The sequence below is a fragment of the Phalacrocorax aristotelis genome, chromosome 14 (assembly GCF_949628215.1).
Source record: "Phalacrocorax aristotelis chromosome 14, bGulAri2.1, whole genome shotgun sequence".
NCBI classification, from domain to species: domain Eukaryota; kingdom Metazoa; phylum Chordata; class Aves; order Suliformes; family Phalacrocoracidae; genus Phalacrocorax; species Phalacrocorax aristotelis.
The window spans coordinates 8,427,233-8,448,186 of NC_134289.1; the positions used below are offsets into that span (position 1 = coordinate 8,427,233).

At 41.0% G+C, this 20,954-nt stretch overlaps 1 protein-coding gene across 1 annotated transcript in view; it reads left to right on the top strand.

Moving 5' to 3' along the window:
* FAM13C (family with sequence similarity 13 member C) overlaps positions 1 to 20,954 on the top strand; it is a 57,197-nt gene that overhangs the window by 16,832 nt on the left and 19,411 nt on the right. The window contains exons 5-6 of the mRNA XM_075109533.1: positions 6,250 to 6,313; positions 15,745 to 15,895. Coding sequence (XP_074965634.1) covers positions 6,250 to 6,313; positions 15,745 to 15,895 — 215 coding nt within the window. The remainder of the gene's footprint in view (positions 1 to 6,249; positions 6,314 to 15,744; positions 15,896 to 20,954) is intronic.

Here is a 20,954-nt window from a genome sequence, read left to right on the forward strand (position 1 = left end):
CTGCCAGGGTGTGACACTTTGCCTTGTTTTCTGCCTTTCTGTTCTGGGACATGGCAAAGGTTAAGCATTCAGTCTTGATGGCAGGCATCAATCATAGATAGATTTTGACAGAACACATCTGCTAGCTTCATAAAGCTTGAGTTTCACTATCTTCCACCCTGTTTTTGCTAGGTTACTGTAAAATTAGCAATGCTTTGAAACACTACATCTGCCTGGGATCCCTAACTCATAGACCAAAATCTTTCTGCTCTTTTGGAGAAAAGGAGATAGCCACACTGCTGCAGGGGTGCCACCGGGTAGGCTCTTCTGTCTATCAGGTGTGAGTGTGGAGGATAGGAAAAGAAGGATTAATTTCTGTCTCATACTAAGTAGCAAGGTTGATTATTTCTAGTGCAGCTTGTTGTACCTTCTGCTTTAATTTAGTTTCTGCAGGCTGCTATAGTTCTGCCACCAGGCGTATTGGAGTTTAAAGATCTAAATGCCTCTGAACCGTGCAGAGTTCTTAAAAAATCTGTTCTTGTGAGTGTGGGGCGTCTAAAACCAGGATAGTTTTAATCTGTCTGAATATGGGTTAAAAAATACTGAGATATGAAAAACTTTTCAGTACAGTCCCTGTTAAGTAGAACAATCAAAATTCAGGGTAACCTAAAAAGGAATGTTCATAAACAGATACGTGACAGAGAACAGAACAGACAATATAAGACAAAAAATCTACAGAAATACGACCCATAAGTATATGTGTTAATTGGTTCTTGGGGGAGTACTTTCATTTTACAATAACCACTGCAGCGGTGATAGAAAAGTTTTAGTGGGATTTGGGGGAAATGGGAGAATAGTCTTGGTGAAGGGGTTTACAGTCAGAAGAATGAGGGAATACTCTCTTGTTCTTGGCTAAGCTACACCTGACCTGTGAATCAAGGATTTAAATTTCAGGAGGTATTTTTAGTGCATGGTTTATGAACTTCAGCATCAATTTAGAATGCAAAATGCCATCTGCATGGAAGGAAACCTTTACATTTTATTAGAAGACCATGAATTTCTAATACCATTGCTAGTGATTACAATGAATACTGCTCGTGTCATTGGGTTGGGATAAGAGTGTAATATAATCTGCACCTTTGGGAGATAAAAGTTATATGCAGGTCCCAGGAACAAATGTTACAATAAAGAAAATTGCCCTTTTTAAAGCAGAGAATAGGGAAGTCAGTATGGAACAATACATATGATTACACAAAGCTGCTCTTACTGACTTCCTTCTCAAAGGCAATCAGCAAAACTGATGTAGATTACAGAGCTGTATACACTGTTACCTGAACAGAGGATGGTGTTTTCTTCAGGTACCTGTGACACAGAGAGGGGGCTGAAACGTAGGACTCTTGGGTGGTGGGAATGTCAGTGTTTCGGAGAAGGCTGCATTCCAAGTCAGTGTGGGAACTACACTTTGGGTTTTTTTAAGTTTTCTGCCAAAGAAAAAAAATCCTGCAATTTTCCCCTCTTCCCCGTTCCCCAAATAAAATGGGAATGGAGTGGTTTCATTTAGTAGGACTCATCTGGTCCCTGGGTTGCAGAGGCTGTAGGGTGGCAGTTGCTGTCAGACCTATAACTGTTGTCCAGAAAAACCTGAAATACTGGGAGTCCTGGTGTGCCCTGAATCTTGGGCTTAGCCAGTCTCCCAGGGTTTCTGTGCCTCCTATGATGGAGACGAAGCTCTAGCGAGGCTTTCAGTACTTAAGTTTTCAAGGCAAGTAGCTTTTGAGAGTGCAGTTCAGGTGGGGACTCGTAGTTTCCACGTTTTCTGCTGAACAGCTACTACTCAGGGATGCGTGGGAGGGAACAGGGAAGCTGCAGAAGTGCTGATGTCCCTGCGCCATATGGTGGACCCATGCGGGTGAGGCAGAGCTTGTGAGGCTGCATTCCCACACAGGCAGCCAAGAGAGCTGGGAGAAAACTTGGCCAGGTTCCCTCTGAGTCCTGCCTCAGACCTGACAGAAATTCATCACGACCAGTATGTGTCTGTGAATAGCTCTCTGTCAGCAAATCAAGATTTGCTGATGAAACTTTGCTTTGCTGGGAAATCATTGACCACTTCAAAAGATCAGTTTCTTCAGGAATCTTTATATTAAAATGTTGGTGTTTATGGTTCCAATTATACCTCTTGTGTCAAGGCATGGAAAGTCACTGAGCATGCTCTTGTGTTGCAATGCACTTAAAAAAATAAAAATAAAAAAAAAAAAAAGAAAGAAAAAGGCAGGGCGGGGAAAGAACAGAGGGGCCAAAAAAAAAAAAAAAAAGCATCCTACTGTAGCCCAAGTAAGGACTGTGCCTTATGGGGCTTGTAACAAGAAAAACAAGTGTGGTTGTCCCCAGCCAGCCTTTACTTAACTGCTGTGATTGATAAGACAGGCACTGCTATGCTGGCTTTGTGTCTGGCTGCTTATTCCAGCATTCAGGGACTGCCCAAGGAGTAGCTAGCCTAGGATGTATCCAAACAGCCTTGGGCCCTTAATAGTGTTGTTTCTTTCACTGCAAGTGTGCACTTTATGTTAATGCAAAAGCCTGTTGCAGGTCTGTATTGCTTTGTAAGGATTCATAGGCATGCTTTTGAAACCTTCACCTAGAATCTGATATTAAGGTGGTGACTATGTTTGAATTTCATAATGCTTTTTGCTATTTGTGGAAGTCTCAGAAAGGACCTTTTTGTTTTCCTGGCACAGAGATGTGTTGGTTGTGGGGTCTGCCTTTCTGAGAACTCAGGTGATGTAACCTCTGGGTAGGCTGAATCAGTCCTCTAATGCTGTCCTGAGGCTACCCTTTCTTAGCTAAGCTGGGAGGCCACCCTCACGGTGGGGAGGGGAAAACTGAGTGCTAGACTGGAGACAGGGAAGGAGTATTGGGCCAGGATAGACTGAAAGTGAATCTGGAGAAGGGGTTTCATCCCACAGCACAGTGTGTGGTTTGCTTGCCAGGATTTATCCTGGCAGCACTAACGCATTAGTTGGCCCAGGACACTGGGCGCATGTGGCACTGTGGTGCATAAACATGTCAGTCTCCTGAGGATGGGGTTGGTGTAATCCAGGGTTGGAGTGGATTGAGACTTGCAAATTACAGAATGTAATGCTCCTTTTTGGGTTTAGTCTGTGAAATAAGAAGTGAATTTGCTTAGGTTATCTTTAAACATTTTTCCTAGTTTTTAAAATGGTGTGCTTTTATTTGAATTTTATGCAAGTTTAGAAGTGATATCATGTGTAATTCAATAATTCACACATTCTGGTCTGTTTTTTAAACAGCTCACTACTCATGCAAATTGATCTTCCCCTTGAAGTCTGGTAGAAGCTATGTTATGAACATTAGTATTTAATTTTTTTTTGTTGTGTCCACAAGCCTCAAATGTACATGTTACTGGGTTGCATCTTTGCCATTTGTTTGATGCTCTGCCAAAGCCAGAGTTACCAGTCTATAGGGAGGGTTAGAGATCGGGCCTTTCATATTTTATAAAGAATGATTCAGCATATATTTGAGTAATAGCCACAGAGAGAATTCCATTTTCATTATTTTACATTCTGTACATTATACAAATTAAAGGTTGCCTGCAATTATTCAAAATTTCAGCTAAGGCTTAAAATAAGTTTAATGTACTCAGCACAGATGGAAAATGGGGGCTTGTTCCTGCTGCTTTTGAAGTTAATGGATATTTTGTGATTGACATTTAATGACAGTAGGATCCAACCCATAGCTATTAAATTGTAAGCCCTTTGTTGCCTGGTGACAATCAGATAACTTGCATTTGCCTAGCAGAGCAGTTAGTCTTGGTGCAAACAAAAAAGCACACCCCAAATCTCTCTATATAGAATAAGATCAACTCAGCATACATCTGTGACTGTTAATGTAAATGGTCGTCACACAAAAATGGTTACACTCCTTAATGATTTCAGTATCTTCAGAATCCAAAGAGTGCAAAACTAAGAACATCTTACTCCAGTATTTTTAGTGAAAAAGAAACAGTAAAATGCAAGACTCCTGCATCCCTGAAACAGCAGACAAGAGGATCATCCTGAATGAGAAAGAAGTGGTACTTCAGGGGTGCTGTAAACATTTTACTCTCCAGAGTGCAAGTCTCATGAGTGATAAGGCTGTGAATTGTGTAGAACTTCATATGTAAGAACTTCTTATGTAAGAACTGCTGCTAGCATTTAGTTCTTTGTTTTCTTTTTTTAAGGAGAGTTCACATTTGCTGTGTGCTATGTGTCCTGAAAGGAGTCATCCAAATGAATACCAGAAGTGTACAAATCTGACGTGTGTCCTTTTCTTCCCTTCCTTTATGTATAGCTCTAGTTCAATGCAATAAGTCACTCTAGATATTTTTAATTCATTTGTGAATTAATTCTTCAGCTGTTTGCAGCCTCAGAGGTCCTTCCTTACATGTTATTAAACCAAACTATAAATATTTGACTCTCTCCTATTAAATGAGTACTTTTGCTCTCCTCATGCTTTTTCTCAGTTTCCTTTAACTCTCTTCTGCTGCCCCATACTGTCCTCTCTGCTGCCTAAAAGCTAGAGATTGGTTGTTAGGCATTAACTTTTTTGCTTCTGTAACTCTATTTTCCTTCTGTTCTCTTCACATTATGGAGACATTTGCTATTCAGTTTCAGGCAAGATGGCGGAAAGGATTTATCTGTGGAGAGCTACAAAGAGAGGTTGTTAGGTCCTTACACAACAGTCAGCCAAGGCACCTTGCTGCTTAAGTACCTCCAGAAATCACTCCTGGTCATGTACCGTGTAACTGGAGGGAGGTGCAGGCTGGCTGGCCTGTGAGGCCTCCCATTCTGGTGCTAGATGTACCACCACCAAAATGACTTATTTGGTTCCTACGTGAATTGCACACCTTGGATCCTGTTTGGAGGCAAGTGGTTGTTCACCTTGGTGTAGCTATCTAATATGTCTATTTTGTTAAGGAAATTGGTGTATCCATCATTTTAGTCTTTAAACGCTTAATAGATCTATGAAGAACTACAACAAAGGCCTGTGCATCTGTACTGGTTTTGAGGTCTCTAGAGACTTTTAAAACTATTTGGTTTTGCTGGGATGACTGAATACAATAGGTTGAAAAATATGAATTATTTTGTCCAAAGGAATCTGGGGTTTGTGTTAGTTTTGATCATGCCTGTGAGCGAGTCTTACAGGGGCCAGCAAATATTGCCACCTTATCAGCAATGAGAAATCTCATTTTCTGGGACAGCAATAGTTTTCTTGCTTCAGCTGAGTTGTGAATCAGCTTGTGATACACCCATGCCAGGCTTCAAAGTTGAGTGTGGAAAGCCTCTGTTTGCTCTGGGGAAGGGCAGAGCTGTGGTATGAGGCCGTTCAGGTTGCTCACCTAATCCATGGGAAGTTCTTCTTAGGCTTCAGGTTCATTCCTTGGTAGAGTGAATTTTAACTAGTCCTGAAGATGGTAGGTGTGTGGAGCCTTAGGCCATGACCACATCTGCCTGGATGGGGTGCAGTTGTCTCATTAGCCATAGTAAGAGGGAGGAGGTTTTCCCCTTGGTGGTCCAGGACCTTTATTTCCTATTTCCATGTGGAGAAGCAGTGATACACTGAGGAAAAACCGATGGTATGGACACCTCTGATGTCTGCAAAGTGACATTCATTAGAAAATGTGGACATCTGTCTTGCTCAAAGGATTTCCAGCTCCTCATGAGAGTCCCTTGGGTCTTTGTGAAATTTGCAAAACAGAAAGTTGAAGATTGGGAGCTGAAATACCATCAAATTTAAATATGGAAAGTGTTATTCTTTATGGCTCTGATACAGGAAAATTCTTGTTCCTGACTTAAAGCATGTGAGACAAATCGTGCTTAGATTTAAACACATGTTTGAGCTTTTTCTTGGCTTTAACCAAGATCATCAAGATACTCAGAGATGATCATGCTTCTGTAGAACTTTTTCTGTGTGACAGTGAGCCTGGATTTTAATGTCATAGTTTGCAGGACCTCATTCACAGTTTAAATATATTATTTAGGATTCCAGTAAAATCAGTAAATTCAGTAAATCCAGTAAAAATCCAGTAAAATGTTTTGAATGAGGTGTAAAATACAGATGAATCTTCCATACTTCCAACTGTTATTTTTTTAATAAAACAACTTTATCCCATAACTCGCAGTTTTTGTACAGACATGATGAAAAGTTTGAAATATTTGCAGCACAGATAAACAATCTATTGAGTAAAAATTCTTGTTTTGTTTTGTTTTGTAGAATAGATCAGAACACATGCACTTTACCAGAAGAAGAAACTGAGCAATTTAACAGCTTAAATGAGGTAAGCATAAGCAAAAATTGAAATATGATGTTACAAATTTTGAATTAAATGTTTGGGTTTTGTTAATTCTAAGGTCTTGGAATAATTTAATCTCTGGAGGATCTTAGGTTAGCTTTCTAATGAATCATTCTAGTCATGTTGTTGTAGAAAAACTTATAAATGTGGATTGAGAGTGCTCTAATAGTTTAAAAGCCAGAAGCAAGAGATTTAAAAAATATTTTAAGTCAACTTCAAGCTGCTTTCTCTTTGTGCTCAGAAAGGAATTAAATATTCAATATTGACTGAGTGAAATGCCATCTTTCAAGAACATTTGATTTTTTCCTCATATTACAGCTCAAATGTGTTCAGCTATCAGTTATGTTTTGTTTAAAAATAAGGAGTTCTCAAGGTTGCTACATCCTGCATAAATAAACTATGAAGAGTACAGTGTAGTCTAAAGGGTACTCTTGTAAGATGGGAGGAGAGGAGGATTGGAGTGAAGAGAGGAAACAAGGAAAGCCAAATGACACCTATGACACTTGAAACAAGAGCTGTTTTCACAGGGATTATGCCAGGAGAATGATGTGAGACTAAAGCACAAAGAAGCTGTTTGTGTGGTCCTGTCAAACGATGGATGAGCCAGGGCTAGATTCTCACTGTCAGCTATATACTGGAGGCCAGAAACAAGCTTTGCAATTATTCAAAGTGGGAAACCTTATAAAGCATATCCCACAAACAAGGGTATCTGCATAGTAGCATAGAGTATGCTTACATACTGCAAGGGCAGTGAACAATGCTGGACTTAAACAAGGAGCAGACAATATTTTTAAGTGTAGACCAAGACAACAGAACAACAGAAGCAGAAGGAAAAAAGAGTTGGGGGTAAGGGAAGGCCATTCCTGCCAAGCCATGCAAAAACCGGCTTTGTTTCCATAATGAGCCAGAGAACATCTATGTCTATTAATAGATGCCTGACTTTCATTAGGAGAAAACCATAACGTGTCCTTTTAAAGGAATTCAGACTTAAGCTTCTCCTTACAATGAATTATTTCCTGTGCATTTGTGTCATTGCTGTGCAGCTCACTACTGAAAATCTCAATGCTGACTAGTAAGGCACACTCCATGACCTATATAAGGGAGTATACTCAGCCTCTGCCTAGCCAATTAAGGCCCTGGCAGAAATCATTAAGATATTGTTTCTTTTGAAAAGCCCCATTGCAAATAATCATTAAAGCTTCCACTTAAAAACTTCCATCTAAAATTCTGGCAAAGAATTCCTTAAAGATTAAGATAAAATATTATAACAAATAAAGTCCATGTAACATATTGAAACAGATGATTAGATCAGAAATTAAAATAAATTGCTACTACTTCGTGGGGAGTGAGCAAGGGTTACACTCTGGTGCTTTCTTTGGCAAAATCTTGGATTGTATTTTATCTCAGGCCTATTGCAAACACAAACGGACATGTGTCATAAGGAAATAAATTCATTTCTTGGTATAAAGAGAGTGATGTCTCTCCTCACTGCTCACCCCGGCAGTATGCAGACCCAGGGCATATCTTGTTATATCTTATTGTTGCTTGTTTGTTCACCATAAAGTTCTGAATTGAAAATGGCACACGCCTCAAGACACAAATATTGCCATACTAGATACTGCAGAGATTTATTTGCATTCACATAAAATATGCCTATCTTATTTTAACCTGAATTTCAAGATTAAAAAGCAAGAGAGATGCTTTTATATATCACTGTTCTAACGTGACATATAAAAGCATTAATTTCCTTAGAGTGGAAAAATCTAACAGGTTGATATTTGCTCAGTTTCTTTGCTATATGAATCACTTCAAAGGTGACTAAATAATGAAAGCTTGGATTATTCTCCTTTCCTACCCCAGCTGATTTCATAAATCCAGTAAATCCACCAATAAACTGGATATAATAGAAAAGCTGCCTTCCTGTCCTGGAGGGGTAGGAGCAGGCCCACGGGCAGGGTGCAGCTTTCCTTAATATTCAGAACCACCATGTGCAGGGCACGGTGGTTGCAGTGCATGCAGAAAACACAAAGTCTGGGCTTTGCTTCTCCTCCCTCCTCCCTGTTAGCCTCCAGGCTGAGTCTGGGCAGGGTCCATGGGTGCGGCAGACCCATTCCCTTTCCCTCAGTGCTTAAATTTACCACACCTTAGGATGTCCACAAGGACGAAACAAAGGATGCTGATCATAGTAATGCTTTTTCAAGGAAAGAAATAATTCCTAACAGCAGTGGCTCTCTTTTGGCCATTGTTAGCTATCTGCTCTCTCTGTGGATATGCAGTGAGCACTGGTGGATTAGCAGGTTTGGCAGCGTTGCAGCTCTTGGTGCAATAAGGGAGAGTGCAGGGCTATGAGGCTCCATTTGGGACATTGTCTCCCATCAGGCTCAGCCCCCTGGACGTGCTGACCAACACGCCACGTGGTGCTGATGTGCCTCATGCAGGGACCTCCAGCTGGAGAGGGATTTACTGATGGCACCTACTGAGGAAAAATTTATAGGCTATTTCAGGGGACTCCCACTCATTGGCAGTGTCCCATCCTCTGGAGGGATTCAGCAGTGTGAGTGTAGGTGTGTGGTATTTATCTCTAGAAGTAAGAGGTTTTCTATCACCTCAATAAGTCCTTGCCCTGTGGCCTCAACTCTTGATTTTCAGTAGTCATTCGATGGAAAGAGAGATGGTCAGAGCGGTACAGTCCACAGGCTTACTTGTTTGTAAAGATGGTTTCTTTACTACAGGCTGAGCTTCCTCTGCCAAAGGCAATCCTTTTGTATGGTGTTTTGTCCAGCGGGCAGGAGTATGATACTGTAATGATTATGTTTTCTTAAAGCATTAGCAAAAATTAAAAATAGGAGAGAAATACCACACTGTCTCTCTTTCTATTTTCCTCGGACTTCCTGTAAATGCCTTTATTTGTCCATTATCTTTGATGTGGAATAAGGCAGGATGTTTTTTCTTCTTCTGGTAGAATTGGCATAGCTCAAGTTCTTTGAATTGTCAGTTACTTTAAGAGGACATAAGAAGAGATAAGAAGCCTTTGTCCAAGACAATTATAATTGCTTCTTTTCAGACTTGCAAAATACTATTCTTAAGAGGCAACAATATGGTTATTTTTCCAAAGGAACTTAAGGATCTGTTTTAAATATTAATATGTCCTTTCACTTGCATTAGCATAGATCTGGAATTACTGCATTAGAAACACTGGTGTTACACACCAGAGTAAAGCTGGAATGAGGACCAAATCTGAAGCGTTTGAACTGAGATCATTAGTTGATATAATATGCCATAGCTTAAATTACTTCAGTGATACTGGTTTCCCATATAAGAGCTTACTAAAATTTATGATGGTACCTACCATGACCTAACATTGCCCTTTCTATGTAATTTAGCTGTTTGTATTTGCTTCTGACATGTTTTGCAACTTCTTTTAAATGGCCAAGAGCAGAGATGGCCCAGGTCTGTACCATGTGAGATTTTTAAGTAGCATGTGTACAGGCTGGTTCACCTCCAGATTAGATGTATTGCGGAGTGCATGTGGTGCAAAAGAGTACGCATCCCCACCACTGTGGCAGGATGTCTGCAGTCACATCAAGGCTGTACAGGTACTGGGAAGTATTGGGGAGTTAGGGGGAATTTAGAAGCGGTCAGGAAGATGTGGAAGGTTTGAGAAGATGAAGACAGGATTCGGACTTGAATTTTTCTCTTTGCTTTCATTTTGCCGCAGTTGGTGGCATGTTGGCCTGCCCCTAGTGAGCACAAGGATAGAGGGCCCACTGCCAGCTGCTGATATATGTCCGTGTTGCCTTCCAGAGCACCTTGCTGCTCTGCTTGGGCTGCAGTTTCAGAAACAGGGGGCTGCACTGCTCCTGCTGCAGAGCAGGAGGTCTGAGCAGGATCCAGCCTGGCTGCCCTGGCGTTCCTGGTACTTCAAGCAGCCCTCTGAGAGGGGCAGGACAGGACGTGCGGCAGGGCAGGCAGCAAGGTCTTCCCTACAGTTTACTAGGACACTCCTAGGCCCATGAGTTGGTGAACCTGGGCAGCTCTGTCCTTGACCTTTGCTTAAAGCTATGTCTCCTTACATGTGTTCCCATAAATATTTGGCAGCTTTTCAGGTACAGTGCGCTGTGGCAGTACCACAGTACTCAGCTGTGTTTGAGGAGTAGGATGAGATTGATGGCATACTCCAGATTCATCATCTCCCTGGTAACATTAAAATAATCAAAGCTACTTTTTTTCTCCCAACATCAAAACCCTGTCAAGGGCGCATTCATGAAATCTTATAAAGTATTTCTATTATTATTATTATATGACTTTTTTTTAGTATTTGGCAGTGACTGGAAATTTGTCATCCACCCACCTTCCACAGATGGGTGAAAAATATCATTTAGAGCAACTGAATATAGACCAGCCGGTGAATTACCGAATAAGCATTGCTGAAATACAATGTTTAACAATGTAGTCTGTGTGAATGCTTTTGTACTGAACTTGCCATAAATATTAATGTATTATAGGAAATAATGATGCAAAGTGAATATATTTTCTTGACATGGGAATTTTTTCATCAAATGCTTGAAGTAACATTCTGTGAAGTTTAGGTATGTTTGTCAGTCATTTGCCCATGTTCACCTTGTTGGCATGTTCTTCTGGTACATTTGCTTATGGGATCAGAGTCCTCACTGGCCTGTAACTGGTGTAGTCTTCTTTTGCTAGATGACATTAATGACTGTAAAATGTTGCCTGTCTGTTGTGATAATTCCACAGCCAGTTCATTTGGGTCTAGCTGGAGTGAGAGGGAGTGGAAAATGAGGCCACTCATGTCATGAAAACTCTTCCCAAAACAGTGCCACAGGTACAATTCAAGTCAGCACCCTTCCCTTGACAAGGGAAATTCACAGCCACTTGAAAGCTGTTGAAGGTGAGGTGGTTTCCATCATTCTGTCTTTATTCAAGAAAGCCCTGTGGAGGATTAAAGAAGACTTTGAAAGTTGCCTCATAAAATAAACTCAAACTGATGGTAAGAAGTCTACTAAATACATAAAAAGCAGGAAGCCAGGAAGGGTATCACTGGGACTGCTGGCTGGCTGACATGTAAAACAGGCACTATGGTGGTTGGTGGCACAGCTGCAAATAGAGAGGCTGAGTGAATTCGTTATATTGGTCTTCACTGATAAAGCCTGTACTAGGGACACTTGCACACCTGGTATACTCTTTCCAGCAGACAGGTCAAAGGAAACAGAAGTGTGAAGTAATATATGTAAAATACTGGACCAAACAGTGTCAGTAAGTGACAAGGAAAAAATGCCGGTCCTTCAAGAGTCCTGGAGGAACTGAGGTGTGAAGGTGAAGCGCTGCTGGTCAAGATGGGTAAATTATCCTTACAAATGGCAGTTGGGCCAGAGGATGGTAGGCTGTTAATGCAACCTGTGCCTGGGAATAGTAAAAGTATCTTCTGCCTCAGATCATAGAAACCAGCTCTATATCATGCCATATTTTTAAAGAATAGTATTACCTTTAGTCATTTCATTATAAATCAGTGTTTGATCTTGCAATCACTTCTTTCCTGGAGTTATAGGATGAGATGTCAAAATGTATCATGACAACAGATGAGAGGAACTTAATTCTAAAATAAATATATAACACAAGCTGCTCCTTTCCTGCTTCTTTATCCTGCTGAGCATGCTGAAGGTCAGCTCTAAGACAAGGGTTCTGGATTTTAGAAAAGCAAACTTCAGTTCACTCAGGGCTCAGTTGGGAGGGATTCCATGGGATGCTTCCATGGAAGACAAAGGAGCTAGTGCATGCTGGGAGTTCTTCAAGAGCTCTCTATTGGAAGCGACAAAACCAGTTTATCCCCTATAAAGGAAAAGGAAGTAAGTGGGCCAAGAGGCCCCTTTGGCTCATCCATGACCTCCTGGGTCTACTCAAATCCAAAAGGGAAGCATACCAGAGATGGAGAAGTGGAGGATTATCCATTGAGAGCTACAAGGGCATTGCCAGAGCATGCAGAGATGCAGTTAGAAAAGCAAAAGCCCAATTTGAATTGAAACTGGCCGTAGATATCAAAAACAAGAAGAAAGGTTTCTTCAGTAGGTCAACCACAAGCAGAAAAAGAAGCAAAACATCGGGCCACTATTAAAGAGAACAGGAGAGTCAATCACCAACGATGCTGAAAAGGCAGAGGTCCTCAAAACTTTCTTCACCTCTGTCTTTACCAACAGTGTTGGGTCCCAGGCTTTGGGAACAAAATTGCTGGTTGATCCAAACACCGACCCAGCACCAGTGAAGGAAGAGTTAGTACATGAATTACTACAGGAGCTTGACCCCTACAAATCAATGGGCCCTGACGCCATCCACCCGAGGGTGTTGAGAGAGCTGGCTGACGTCATTGCAAGGCCACTCTCCATAATCTTCGAGAAGTCGTGGAGAATGGGGGATGTCCCAGAGGACTGGAGGAAGGCAAATGTTACCCCTATCTACGAGAAGGGCCCGAGGGAGGATCCGGGTAACTATAGGCCCATCAGCCTTACTTCAATCCCTGGGAAAGTTATGGAACAAGTCCTCCTGGGGGCCATCACAAGTCAAATGAAGCACGTGATTGGGAAAAGCCAACGTGGCTTCACTAAAGGCAGATCGTGCTTGACAAACCTGGTGGCCTTCTACGACAAAGTGACTTGCCTGGTTGACATGGGGCGGGCGGTGGACATTGTCTACCTGGACTTCTCCAAGGCCTTTGATACAGTCCCCTGCAGCCTCCTCCTGGAGAAATTAATGCGTTATGGCCTAGACAAGTGGCCTGTGCAGTGGGTGGGGAACTGGCTGACAGGCCGCACCCAAAGGGTGGTGGTAAATAGCTCCTTCTCCAAGTGGCGACCTGTCACAAGTGGGGTCCCCCAGGGATCGATATTGGGCCCAATGTTATTCAACATCTTTATAAGTGATCTGGATAACGGGATCAAGTGTAGCCTGGTGAAGTTTGCAGATGACACCAAATTGAGTGGGGAAGTAGATACTCCAGAAGGGAGGGCTGCTCTGCAGGGAGATCTGGATAGGCTGGAAGAGTGGGCCAGCAAGAACCTTATGAAGTTCAACAAGGACAAGTGTAAGGTCGTGCACCTGGGAAAACATAACCCGGGAGTGCAGCACAGACTGGGATCCACCTGGCTGGAAAGCAGCTCTGTGGAAAGGGACCTGGGGGTCCTGGTGGACACGAAGCTCAGCATGAGCGAACAGTGGCTGCTGCGGCCAAGAAGGCCAACAGGATGCTGGGCTGCATCAAAAAGGGCATCACCAGCAGAGAGAAAGAAGTGATTATCCCGCTCTACTCAGCGCTTGTCAGGCCACACCTGGAGCGCTGTGTACAGTTCTGGTCCCCTCTATACAAAAAGGATGTGGACAGGCTGGAAGGGGTCCAGAGAAGGGCCACCAAGATGATCAGAGGACTGGGAAGCTGCCATACGAGGGTAGGCTGGGAGAGCTGGGTTTGTTCAGCCTTGAGAAAAGGAGGCTCAGAGGGGATCTCATCCCCATGTACCAGTTCTTAAGGGGCAGCTACAAAGAAGATGGAGACTCCCTTTTTACAGAGAGTCCCATGGAGAGGACAAGGGCGAATGGACACAAGTTGCTCCTGGGGAGATTCCGACTGGACACGAGAGGGAAATTTTTCACAGTGAGTCACCATTGGAATAATCTCCCCAGGGAAGGGGTTGGCTCGGCCACGTTGGACACCTCCAAGAGTCGCCTGGACAGGGTGCTGGGCCATCTAGTCTAGACTGGGCTCTTCCTAGAAAGGTTGGACTAGATGGTCCCTGAGGTCCCTTCCAGCCTGGGATTCTGTGATTTCCTCACACATTTCTAATATCAAGCTGCTTCTAATAGGAATGGCCAGAGCTCCTGTTTGCTCTGGGACCAGGAGAAGGAAGGTATTCCTGGATTTCCTTTTTGACCTAAGCTGAGGCCAAAGTCCAATTGTTTGATGGTAACCTAATCTATTTTGTGGAACATGATATGGATTTTGAAGCACTCCTGATAGCACATAGAGGGTCACAGGATCTGGTTACAGTGATCTTGTGCTTTTTGAAACTTCCCACTTTGAGGTATCTCCTAGAAAGAGCTACTTTCTGCTCCCTTTTCACTGCCTGAATTCTATAAAAAGAATGAAAGGATTAAGGCTGAAATCTTCCCTGCTGTTCTCAGCAAAATAGTCTCCTTTTTGAATTTATGTATGTATTTATTTATTTACTTAAAACCACTGGCATGCTTAGGTTTATAAAAGGGCTGTATTACAATAAAAATAACGCGAAGACATATTAAGCTACTCACTACATAGGTGACATTGTTACGCAAAGGAAATTATTCCATTAAATACATTATTTCATTAAATGAATCAATAAATTGGTTTCAGGTCTTTGACAGAGTGGGGAAAGGAGTTTTTCAGGGAACTAATATTTTTTTTCAGAAATTGCTCTGCACAAATACATACCATTTGGATGACTTAACATTTTACGTATAATTCTGTGTGTGCCAGCTGTGTGATTATCAAGACAGCCTTGTGTGATTTTGTTTTATGTTGCAAGCTGTATTTCCCTTGAGAGAGGGGAACTGAATGTGTGGGGTATCAGCAGTGACTCATTTTGCCCTGTCAGATGGTGATTAGGGCTTTCACAGCATTTACATCACGGCAAGATGCTTGTGTCAGATTGTACAGCTGAATACCGCATGCAGCATTAAAGATTAAAATGAGAACTGGACTAAGCACGACACAGTAGCTGGAAGTGATGTTATAGATAACTAGCCTTGTCCTCATTGATTTGTCTGCAGACAGTGACAATGATCTGTTAATTTTACCTTTGCAGCAGATAGGAAATGATTTGGTTGCCCTGTAGAAGCAGCAGCAGCCTACATAAAAGCTATGTCTACGTAAAGAACTATCTCTAAAAAGCCATTTAAAATATCTCTCTTCTAAGAATCCCATGAGGGAGTGTGTTCTCAGTAACTCTTTTTTTACTGCTGTGTACTGCACAATAGGCTGGAGAGGGAGATTTGGTTTTTTATGAATGGTAAATGGGGAGGGACATAATGTCATCAGATCGTGATGTCAGCCCAATGAATGAAATACTTGCTTAGTGTATTGCTTCAAGACCAAGAAAAGGGACACCATCTCAGTTTGGCTTCCTAGAATAAATCCTCTTTTGCTGACGAAGTCATCTTTCCCATGTGTCATGAATAATCCATGTAAATTGGGACTTAAATAACCAGAAGTGAAGAAACTCGTGGAATAGTGCACGTTTGTTCCTTGCACATCCTCTCAGAGCTGCTAGGGGAACACCCCTTTGCAGGCGCTGCTAATGGGCTCAGTGAGTTGAAGAGCTATCGCTGTATTCAGTTGTTCTCTATCTAGCCCAATGTTCTGCTTTTGTCTGCAGAATTCTTTGTTGAAGCTACAAGCCCTTGAAACCGATCTGTGCTCTGCATTTCTGCCAACCCAGGAAGAATCCCCTCAGCTGCCGGCACCCAAGGATCCAGCCCCTTCATCAGTCCAAACCAGTGTGCAAGCTGATGGGGCCAGTAGTGGAGGTAAGTGATCATGCCATGAAGTGTTCTCATTTGCAATTATAAAAAAGCCTTGTGACTTGCAGTTTAATATCAGATTTGCAGTCCTCTGGGAAACAGTGCAGAGCTAATGCAAAGCATCATGTCCTCATGCAAATGCTGGGTAACGCAAAAAAGGGTGATACCTGTTAAAAGAACAGAAATTAATGGCTGTAACTTTCTCTTTTTCTGAGAGGGTCTCTTGCTTTTCAGACAGGTTTTAAGAATCCTGATCCTTTCATTTTCAGTTTTAATCTCTTTGTGGTTTTCTTTTTGTTCAAGTAAATTTACACTCTTTACTTCCTATGTCTGTATTGTGTGAGATCACCTGCCATATCATGTAATTCTATTTTTGTCATTCTTTTTGTCAGAGCAATATCACTTCATTTCTCCTATTATTGATTTTAATTTAATGCATCAGCAGAGAGATAGCGAAGGTGAGTTTTACAGCATGTGGATTTCAATAATTCATGAACCTGTATTATTACCCATCTGGGCAAACTGTGGTGTGTTATCTCTCCCTTTTTCCTCAATATGGAAACCAGTCCTTGCAAATAAAGAGCCCTGAGGGTCAGCACTATTTTTGTCAATTCATAGCTTGTAGTCACAGGGCTGGCAGAGTCGTGATGCTCAGCAGAAGAGGAATCACTGTTCGTGAAAAATAGGTCAAAGGCAATATGACTAATACATCTCACAGGCAGGTGACATGAATACACAAATGCTTACATTGTTCACCATGTATGGTCCAAATTAAGGCAGACAGCTCAGTAACCCCTTTGCAGTTGGTGTTTTATGTCAGAATAAAGGTTGGGTTCAGAAGAAATTATTTCAGAAGCTGTTTGCTCTGAATTTTCAGCAAGAAATAACAGTAAGTTATTTACCACCCCCCAAAAAAATATCACAAATTATAGTGTTCTACTTAAGGAATTCTAAAGTTTGAGGTTTGCATTGCACAATTAAGGAAAATGGTTTGTAGAATCCAAATTACTATAAGGATGAAGGAATATAAAAAATACTAAATATCCTGGGTCTTAGCTAAATAAAAATAAAATAATAATAATTAAAAAAAGCTTTAGCCCAGCTAGGGAAATACCTTAATAGTTCTTGGGTACAGGTATGGAACTTGCACTGGTGCTAGTCCCTTGGTGCGGATCCGAGGCAGAGTCAGTTCTCGTATCTGCGCTGCACAGGCCGAGACATTTTGCAGCCCATCTAAATCTGCACTGACTCTTTTCCTTTATGGCAGGGTGGGTTTTTCCTCCTTTTCCAGTAGTTTACTGAATTATTTTGTTCTGGTAGTTTCATAATTCATTGTTAGGATGGTTCATAATTGTTTCCTTTGCTTATTTTTGCTGTTTTGATTGGATTTTGTTTCAATTCGTACTGTTAGTGTGCCCTACTACCAATACCCTCTCTAGCTCCTAATTGCCTATCTCCAGCAAATACTGGATGATGTAGCATTTCTCTCACGCAGTTCAGAGCATGCTCTGTCACTCCAGCAGTTCAAACTTGTGCGTTAATTAAAGCTTACCTATTTAATGGATTTTAATATATGCTCGTTCCTGCTAACATCTGCTTTGGGGTTTGTGGTTTTCTTAATAACTTGCCATTTTGCATAGATAGAGCTAGTCGTAATTTTGACTCTGAAATTACTACTGAAATCTTCTGATACATTCAGACTTTGGGTACAGTTTTCACATGGGACTATTGGCTATTTCAGCTCGAACTTGGATGGAAGTCCAGAGATTTGTACCAGGCTAGGAACAGAGTTTTTAGAGGATGTGGCATATAAACTACATCTCTGGTTATTAGACTTTGCTCAGTGAATGAGGCAGTAAAATTTTAATATTAACAATGTACAAATATATTATTTTTAAAATAAACAGGATCATGTAGTTTATTTATTTTGTTTCACACCCCAGTCAACAAAAATTAGAAAAAAATACATTGTATGTATGGTGAGTGAAGCTAGAACAGTGTAGTAAAATGACAGGATGCAGATTTTAAGGGGTGAACAGTAGTCCTTATCTCTGAGCAAAGTCAGCAATTTCCAGTTTACTTTTGAATATGAAAAAACTTGAATTAGAGCTGGCAAAATGAGACCATAAAGAATTGCAAGGGGGTAGTAAATTAGTTTTTCTTAAGGGAAAGAAAGAAAAGCAGAGTGTGAGTTATTTTTATAGCTTTTGGATATGAGTATACATGAAATATGTGACTTGAGCAGTGAGCAGCTGAACTTAACTGCAAGGTGTTCTCAATGTCTTTTAATTAAGAAATTATGATACTGGCATTCATGGACCTAATGTGTTGAGGGATGAATACATTGCATCTGCATATTCTTTTTTATATACAACAGACTTTGGTGTATTATTGTTTTACTTAAAGAATATCACAAGCAGGAATACAGACTTGTACCATATGACTTGTCATACGATTGAAGTACGCATTATGAAGCATACTGCATATTATTAGATACTAGATCTTGGCTTTAAGTCCTGTCTTAGCTCTTGTCAGTGCTAAGCTGGACTGGGTAGATGAGATGGAGGAGATGCAGGCTAAGGGGCAACATACTGGCTTGGCTAGAGGTGGCTTTGGTTCCCAGTTTTGGCAAAAACAGCGGGTCAAATTAGATCAGACACATGAACACTGATAGACGTTGGGTCAGTTTATGGGCTACTCGCAGGATAACACTTAGCGTCTTGTTTAGGATCTATGCAGAACTGGAATCAGAATAATGGTCCTAAGTTGTAATTAAAAATGGGGTTGGTTATAATTTGTCATCATCCTGAGATGTTCTGATAGTATAGTAATTGGGCCACATGAACGAACCAGGTTGAACGACTTGCTGACCGCTTCTGGCTTGTCAGCGGTAATTTAATGCAGCTGTGATAGAATTGGGACTAAAACCTTTCTTGGGGCCCTAACAAAGTTGCACCAGCCTGTGAGCTTTAGTGGAGCAATGCTGTCAGGAAGTCCTGGTGCCACGGAAATGGAAGAGCCCTGGCCTTTGGGAAATACTCCCAAACTCACCTGGCATTTCCCTTTCATTTGTTAGCTGAATAAAAAAAACCTCCTTGAACTCACTGCAGCTCTGTGCGTTTGGTTTTACACTGGGGCTGCTCCAGCCATTACTTGTCCTTTGCATTTACCTTCCAGGAGTGTTGAGTCTTGAATGTGGACTTTTCTTCCACTTAGGAGAATGAAAAGAACACAGACTGGGTTGGGCCTAGTAAAATTACCTGGTTGTAAATGTGAAAAGGAGTGAATGTCTGTGACCATATAGTTTATCAGCAGCACAGACTGTCCCCTGCAAGAGGAGTACTTCTAGATCCACAGAAAATCAGAGTTAAAATGTTGGAAACTTTTTTCCTGCACCTATCATACACACACTGACTGATTTTTTAATAACATCATTTTCCTTTTACAGTAAAGAGACTACTACTTAATGACTATAAAATGTATTCCTTGTAATAACAGAGCATAAGAAATAGAGAAACTATTCTTACTCCACCTACTTCACAGTGATTATATATTTCTTGAAGTTCAAAGATGGTGAAATAAAAGGAAGGAAGCCAGTTTCTTCTCATTGAGAATATTGTTTTTCAGAAGTTAAAAAAAAACAACCCACAAAAAAACCAACCAGAACTAGCAGGTTGTTTTTTTTTTTAAGTCTTACAGGGTAAGGAAAGATTACTTGCCAGAAAGAGACACTTTTGGTTGCAGAACATTTATTCCAGCCTTTATCACTGCATGTTGTCTGTGTACATAACTTCCCATGACTGGTACAACGCTCTACTCTTACTTCTCCCAGATGCCTTTCTGGAACTCTTTATGGGAGGGTTAGAATCTCAAACACAATTTAGAAGTTTTGGGTGTTGTTCTGGTATCTTGGAGAGTTGAATTTGACCTACAGAGTATGAAGTACTCAGAGAAAAGCTGCCAGGTTAGAATTAATAATCAACTACATCGTGTCATTTTGAAAATGCTTAACATAATTATAATTGATGGTGGTGTTAGAGTAGATGAACTTACAAAAGTCATGTGTAACTTTTGTATGACAGACTAAACTGTGATTATACAATATACAATTGGATGTTTTGTTGTCTGTAAAGCAAAACCAGTTGGATAGCGCCTGATAAAATTATATTTTAGGCCATTGTAACTATTATTTTTTAAATCGATAGTTGCTTTCTATGAAGGGTGCCATTCAGAGCTGGTTTGTCCCCACTGTCCCAGTGCAGCAACTGAGGTTCGTAACTTCAGTATCTGTTGGGCAGAGGTCAAATAAAATGCATTACAAAGGTTCCATTAAAATCCTGAAGGAAATACCTGCTCGCCACGGGAATGTCATTCCCATGTACAAAGGAGAAAAAGGAAAGAAAGAGAAGGTGAAAGAACTTTTCTAAATCTGCCTGCTCTTCTGTGACTAAATCCATGTACAGTTGTTTTTCTGTGCAGTTCTAGGCTGTCATTGAATAGAAAGATACTGTGAAATGTATTAGAATGCATGCTATATTTCAAATATAATACTGACTAGAAATAATACACATGCTGCCTGGAAATATAAAATAATTTATATGAATTCAAAGGCTATATACACACACAGTTTTAGAGGAAAAAAATAATGTAGCTGGTGCAAAATATTATGTACTATGGAAACTGATGTAGGGGAACCTGAGACAGAGCACATTCTTTGCTTTAACCTCTATTAACTGGGTTTTTTTTAATAAGAGCATGGAATTTCTCTCTAAAAACATAATCTGCTTTAAAGCACAGTCATCTGATAGCAAAAATATTGACTAGGCTAGATCATTCTCACCCATTTCGCCCACTGAGGGTGAGGAAGAAGATTCAATTGTTCTTCCCATTAACATCCCCAGGTACAGCAAAGGAAAGGCAAAGTCTTGGTATTCCCTGGAGGTAGACTTTGTCATGTGCCCATTATTTTCCATGTTACCCATAAACAGAGCCAGTGTGACGAGATTCACCAACTCCTACTTTTTCAGTCCAAAATAAATCATTCTGACTTCTAGCTTGACCACCT